This window comes from Crocuta crocuta, unplaced genomic scaffold, assembly GCF_008692635.1.
Source record: "Crocuta crocuta isolate KB4526 unplaced genomic scaffold, BGI_CrCroc_1.0 scaffold48, whole genome shotgun sequence".
NCBI classification, from domain to species: Eukaryota; Metazoa; Chordata; class Mammalia; order Carnivora; family Hyaenidae; genus Crocuta; species Crocuta crocuta.
In genome coordinates this window covers 10247584-10254917 of record NW_027533089.1, presented here as the reverse complement: position 1 = coordinate 10254917, position 7334 = coordinate 10247584, and the positions used below count along the sequence as shown (strand labels likewise).

At 38.4% G+C, this 7334-nt stretch overlaps 1 protein-coding gene across 2 annotated transcripts in view; it reads left to right on the top strand.

Annotated features, from left to right (window-relative positions):
• The first annotated feature begins 19 nt into the window (after positions 1-19).
• Positions 20-7334, top strand: part of RPAP2 (RNA polymerase II associated protein 2) — a 106256-nt gene continuing 98941 nt past the window's right edge. Inside the window, exons 1-3 of one of the 2 annotated variants that reach the window (XM_077746013.1) lie at positions 20-231; positions 977-1022; positions 3424-3538. In XM_077746013.1, coding sequence (XP_077602139.1) covers positions 159-231; positions 977-1022; positions 3424-3538 — 234 coding nt within the window. In that variant the 5' untranslated portion in view covers positions 20-158. The remainder of the gene's footprint in view (positions 232-976; positions 1023-3423; positions 3539-7334) is intronic. The other variant, XM_077746012.1, reaches the window with a different exon arrangement.

Below are 7334 nucleotides of genomic sequence, written 5' to 3'. Positions count from 1 at the left end.
CTCTCGCCACTCTCTGCCCTCTCCTCCACCTCCTCCGGCCGCCCAGGCCTCTCTGCGGGCCCCGCCCCGCCCCGGCCGGCCCCGCCCCGCGCTACGCGAGGGGAGGCGGGGCTTCGGGAGAAGCCAGCTACCGGTCTGACCCTCTGACGACGCTTCCCATGGCTGACTCGGCTGGGCCGCGCTCGGCCCGCCTCAAAGCCCGGACTCCCCGCGCTTCTCGAAACGCCACAGGTAGGAAGAAGGGCCTCATCCCATGATTGGACCCTGAGAACTGAACCCCTACAGGGTTCCAGACTAAGACCTGCGGGGACACCCTTCCCCCCCTCCCCAAGGCTGTTCCCGGGGCGGAGGTCTTCAGGGCAGAGAGGGCCGAGAGCGTCTCATCGCTGTCCTCGGGTCTTCTGCAGAAGACCTCTGGCCAGACCCCCACCTCTTTACACTAATGTCTCAAGATTTTCCTCCAGAATAGGCTGTCTCTGAGGGAGAGGGAGTAGAGGTGCTGGAGCCTAGAGCTAGGTGGCCAGAATGGGTAAGTGACCAGGGCAGCCTAGGCAGGCCGTGTGCAGCTGGCCTTGAACCTCACACCGGCCCACCTTCGAGACAGATACACTGCTGCGTCGGTCCTTGGATGATCCGCTGAGGCGTCACACCCACAGTCTACCTGCAAGCGAACATTTGGGGGATGGAGAGAGGTTGTCTCCAGAAGTACCAGTATCTCAGATTTTCAGGAACGCATAACCATGCCACTGTGATACATGAGAAAATTCAGTCCCAAAAGAGATACATTTTAACCAAGAAAAATTTGGAAATGATTAACGGAAGCAAACTGGATTCCGGTTCCACGTGACTTGTTTTACACAGAGGATTGTAATGTGTGGGAAAAGAAGAAAAGATTGTCTGCAGTTTAAGCAGGAATCTGTCCTGTAAACTAGTGTTTGTGTAGACATGACCTACTATTTTTCTTTTTTAATTATAGGTGGTAAACAAACAAATGCCTTAAAACAAGAAGATGCTTCTAAAAGGTATGAGAACTATTTGAACAACTGCATTAACTTATCTGTTGATCTCATATTAATGAACTGTTTTTAAAAACGATAATGGGTGATACCATAGAGAAAATTATTATGAGAGAAGGGGAAATCTGAGAATAACTATAAATTCTCCCATAGACTCATTATATCCCTTTACTCCAGGCTTTAAGAAAACGAAATCAAGACACTTTAGATTACTGGTGTGGGTATAAGTATCTGTAGAAAGATTTGTAAGGGAATAAACATTCCTAAATTAACCAGGCACTCCTTTTCTACTTCTTCAGGTCCACTTTATTTTTATTTTTATTATTCTATATGCTAGAGACTCCAAGAAACCTTTTCTATTCTTTGTTTACATCATATCCATATTTTCAGCAAAAAGTCTTATTCCGTGTCTTGGTATCTCCTAAAAAGGATAGATTTAACTCCTGTCACAAAAAGTTTTTAGGAGTAGTCTGTGAAGATGATTAAAATACTTATATGTCTGTGATTTATCTTTTTATCAAGTATTGGCTTTCATTTACTCATTCTTTCAAAATTATTTACTGAGTGTGAGATATGCCAGACGTGTCTTGGGCCCTGGGGATACGGTTTTGAGCAGAATAGACACAGTCCCTTTCTAGTGGAACAAAGAAATACCAATTAAATTATCACAATTGAATGGATAATTACAATTGTGATAAGTGCTCTAAGGGAAAAGACTCTCTCTCTCTCTCTCTCTCTCTCTGCCCCTACCCTGCTCATACTCTGTCTCTCTCTCAAAAATAAATATTAAAAAAAAAAAAAGTGAGTGTGGCTCTTACCGAAGGTTTAGATAGTTAACAGCTTGAGTCAGGAATTCCTTAGTGCAGGTTGTAGACTTATCCTAGTACATGGCATAGCTTTTATTGGTAGGCAGCAATATGAGAAAAATAAAATAATGTTTTTCATAAAGCAAAATACATTGAATATAGAGAACTGTCTTTTAATCTATATTCATGTCTTTTATACTTTGTTGATGTAAGAATGGCCTTTATGAAATGGTGGGAAAACAGTTGTTGCAAATTTCTTCTTTAAAAAAAAATTTTTTTTTAACATTTATTCATTTTAGACCAAACATGAAGCGGGGAGAGGCAGAGAGAGGGGAGACACAATCCAAAGTAGGCTCCAGGCGCCAAGCTGTCAGAGTAGAGCCTGACACAGGGCTCGAACTCGAGCCTTGAGATCACAACCTGAGCCGAAGTTGTCTGCTTAGCTGACTGATCCACCCAGGTGCCCCGGTTGCAAATTTCTTCTTATTTTAATGCCCTTATTTGACAAAAGAAATAGTTGACAATCCTATGTCATCTTCCTTTTTTTGTGGAGTGTTACTCTCATTGTTGTTTTTGTAGGCTATTATTGCTCCAGTCAAAGAATTAAAGTCTTGGGAGTCAATGAAAATAGGGAGAAAAAATGAATACATTCTAGATCCAAATATGAGAGTGAAGTCAAGGCCCAGGAGGCCAGCAAAGGTAGTTCTGGTAGGAAAGGAGAAATGAGTGCAGGAAAGGAGCAGATAAGTTTCCAAGATGGTTGGGTATCTTTGGTCCTGTGGAAGGATTCTCAACCCTTTTGCATATTAGGATTATCTGGAGCACTTTTAAGAAAACACCAATAACTAGGGCCCATCCTCAGAGACTCGGGTTGAATTCACCTGCAGTAGAATGTAGGCATAGGCATCTTTTAAAGAAATCTTCTCAGATGATCCTAATGTGCAACTAGAGTTGAGAATCACTCTCCTAGAGCCATTGTTTGATCAAATGGCCTCTGCTTTGATGTTCCATGATGTGTAGGGGCCAGCAAAGGCTGATAACAGTCCCAGGTGCCAAGACAAGGAGCAGCCTTCCAGGGAGGACTGTGTTCCTCAACTACACAGTCATGACAATATAGTTATTTAATAAGATTTTACGACAAAATAAGTAAACACTTCTTTGCAGATATGACTCCATCTTGTCAAACCGAGCTGTCAGTTAACTTTTGAGACTTGACACACGTTTTTACTTGTAAGAACAGCTAAAGTTGTCTGTTTCCTCTCAAATCTCTCCTGATTTCTAAGGATTTCAGAGGAAAAGCTTGTCTTCTTAGGTACACACAGGAATGATTGAGAGAATACAAACACTATCTGGCAAAACGATTTCACCTGATTTTCTTCCATGTGTTTTGACTCTTGGAAATCAAATAGTCCTGTTACTGTGGCAGACTTCTGTGTGTTAATATTTTGAGAAGTATTCATCAAAAGTAACACCATTAAAAAATAGAAGTTTAAGTACCAAAATACCACGTTATGTTTGTGCTGTATTATAAGACAGAAAATTGGCTATAATTAAACTTGTAAGTAGAAAAGCTTTTAAGTTTTAATTTTTTTTAATTTTAGGAAAGCAGAACTAGAAGCGGCTGTGAGAAAGAAGATTGAATTTGAGAGAAAAGCTCTACATATTGTTGAACAGCTTTTAGAAGAGGATATTACAGAAGAATTCCTAAGGGAATGTGTATGTGTTAAATTGGGAAATTATTACTTTTGTAAATCTGTGCAATATGAAACTTCCCTGTATTATCAAAATCTTTGAATCTGCTCTCAGTCACTAGATGCAGGTAGCATGCTATGTAATTCATGCATTTTAAAATAACTATTATGCATTCCTTATTGCATAATTAATTTAAAATGCACTAATGAAAAATAACATGCATATTTTACTCCTTAATAATATTTCTTAAAACGAGTCTGCTGATCTCATTTGATTTTCATCACTTTGCACTAATCATCCCAACATTATTTTCTGTATTCTGTGTGTTTCCTATGTTAGTAACAGGTTATTGTTTTTGTTAAAGTAATTCTATTAGTTTTGATATTTTAAAAACCTGGAATATAGACCACTTATGATAATATATAACAGGATTGGAGTCTGCATCAAAAGTTTTTTCTTTAACAACTTTATTGCATTTAAAATTTTGAATGGAAATTTCCTCTTATATCCTTATAGTCCTTAGAAAAATGATAAAGTTAAAACTCTGAGCTTCCATTACAAAAACAATTAATGTACCCCAGAGATTTTTCTAAGTAAGAGGAATATAAATATGAAGATATATATACTTTTCAAATTCTGGTATTTTATTTTTTTATTTTTAATGTTTTATTCTGAGAGAGAGAGAGACAGTGTGAACAGGGTAGGGTCAGAGAGAGAGGGAAACACAGAATCCAAAACAGGCTCCAGGCTCTGAATTAGCTGTCAGCCCAGAGCCCGACGTGGGGCTCAAACCCACGAACTGTGAGATCATGACCTGAGCCAAAATTGGACGCTTAACCCACAGCCACCCAGGTGCCCTAAATTCTGGTATTTTATTATAGTGACTTTGTTTTTTATTGTTGCTTTTGGTTTGTTTCAAGTTGTTATTTAAATTTTATTTAGTTAATATATAGTGTAATACTGGTTTCAGGAGTAGAATTTAGTGATTCATCATTTATATAAACCCAGTGCTGAACATAACAAGTGCCCTCCTTAGTACCCATTAGGCTCATCCCCTGCCAACCTCCCCTCCATCGACCCTCAATTTGTTCTCTGAAGTTAAGAGTCTCTTATAGTTTGCCTCCTTCTCTTTTTTTGTTCCTTTCCCCTATGTTCATTTGTTTTGTTTCTTATATTTTACATATGAGATAAATCATATTATTTATCTTTCTCTTATGATTTATTTCACTTAGCATAACACACTCTAGCTTGCTCCATCCACATCGTTGCAAATGTCAAGATATAATTCTTTTTGATGGCTGAGTAATATTCCATTGTACACACACACATATATATATATACACACATATACATACCACATCTTCTTTACCCATTTATCAGTTGATGGTCATTTGGACTTTTTGCTAATTTGGCTATTGTTGATAAATGCTGCTGTAAACATTAGAGTACTTGTGCCCCTTTGAATCAGTATTTTTGTTTCCTTTGGGTAAATACCTAGTAGTGCAATTGCTGGATCATAGGCTAGTTCTGTTTTTACCTTTTTTGGGGGAATCTCCATACTGTTTTCCAGAGTGGCTGCACCAGTTTGCATTCCCACCAACAGTACAGGAGGGTTTCCATTTCTCTGCAGCCTTGCCAACATCTGTTAATTCTTGTGTTATTAATTGTAACCATTCTGACAGGTGTGAGTGTTATTTCATCATAGTTTTGATGTGTATTTCACTGATGATGGGTGATGTTGCACATCTTTGCATGTGTCTGTTAGCCATTTGGATGTCTTCTTTAAAACATCTCGTTTATGTCTTCTGCCCATTTCTTCATGGGATTATTTGTTTTTGGGTATTGAATTTGAGAAGCTCTTTATAGATTTTGGATACTACCTATCAAATATGTCATTTGCAGATATCTTCTTCCATTCTGTAGGCTGCCTTTTAGTTTTGCTGTTTCCTTCACTTTACAGAAGTTTTTTATCTTGGTAAAGTCCCAATAGTTAATGTTTACTTTGTTTCTCTTGCCTCTGGAGATGTGTCTTGGGGCACCTGGGTGGCTCAGTCAGTTAAGTATCTGACTTCAGCTCAGGTCATGATCTCACGGTTCGTGGGTTCAAGCCCCGCGTCGGGCTTTGTTCTGACAGCTAGCTCAGAGCCTGGAGCCTGTTTCAGATTCTGTACCTCCCTCTATCCCTGACCCTTCCCTGCTCACACTGTCTCTCTCTCTCTCAGTAATAAATAAATTTAAAAAAACATTAAAACATTTAAAAAAAAGAAGTTTGAATATTTGAAAAAAGAGAGATGTGTCTAATAAGAAGCGGCCTGGCTGAGGTCAAAGACGTTGCTGTCTGTGTTCTACTCTAGGATTTTGATGGTTTCCTGTCTCACATTTTAGGTCTTTCATCCATTTTGAATTTGTTTTTAAGTGTGGTATAAGAAAGTGGTCCAGTTTCATTCTTCTCCATGTTGCTGTCCAGTTTTCCTAGCATCATTTGTTGAATTGACTGTCCTTTTTCCATTATATTAGTTGCAAAGGTTAGTTGGCCTTACAGTTATGGGTGCATTTCTGGTTTTCTGTTCTGTTCCCTTGATCTATATGTCTGTTTTTGTGCCAGTACCATAGTGTCCGGATGACTATAGCTTTGTAATATAGCTAAAAGTCTGGAATCGTGATGCCTCCAGCTTTGCTTTTCGTTTCGAGATTGCTTTGGCTACTTGGGGTCTTTTGTGGTTTCATACAAATTTTAGGTTTGTTTGTTCTAGCTCTGAAAAATTTGGTGGTATTTTGATAGGGATTTCATTAAATGTATAGATTGCTTTGAGTAGTATAAACATTTTAACAATATTTATTTTTCCAATACATGAGCATGGAATGTTTTTCCATTTCTTTGTGTCCTCTTCAGTTTCCTTAAGTTTTCTATAGTTTTCAGAGCACAAGTCTTTTGCCTCTTTGGATAGGTTTATTCCTAGATATCTTATGATAGTATATTTGTAAGCATTTGATTGATTCCTTGATTCCTTTTTCTGCTGCTTCATAATTGGTATATAGAAATGCAGTCGATTTTTTGGGACATCTGGGTGTCTCAAGTTGGTTGAACCTCTGGCCTTAGCTCAGGTCATGATCTCACGGTTCTTGAGTTCGAGCCCTCCATCAGGCTCACTACAGAGCTGGCTTCAGATCCTCTGTACCCCTCTCTCTCTGGCCCTTCCCTGCTTACACTTTCTCAAAAATAAACAAATATTTTTTTAAAAAATGCAAAATTTCTGTACATTGATTTTATATTCTGTGAGTTTGCTGATTTCATGTATTCGTTCTTGCTTTTTTTGGTGGAGTCTCAGGTTTTCTATGTTGAGTATCAGGTCATCTGCAAATAGTGAAATTTTGAATTCTTCCTTACTGATGGTGATGCCTTTTATTTCTTTTTGTTGTCTGATTGTTGATGCTAGGACTTGTAGTATTATATTAAATAACAGTGGTGAGAGTAGACATCCTTTATCCTAACCATAGAAGAAAAGCTCTGTTTTTACCCTTTGAGGACTATTAGCTGTGTGCCTTTCTGATTTTGAGGTATGTTCCCTTTCTCCCTACTTTGTTGAGGGATTTTTGTTTTTGTTTTTTTAATCAAGAATGGATGCTGTATTTTGTCAAATGCTTTTTCTGCATCTCTTCAGAGGAGTTTGGAAGTTTTCCTTCCATTTCTACTTTTTTAAATGTCTGGTAGAATTCCCCTAGGAAGCCATCTGACCCTGGACTTTTATGTGTGGGAGATTTTTTCATTACTGATTACTTTTTCTTTTTTTTTTTTTTTTTTTTTTTTTTTTTTTTTGTG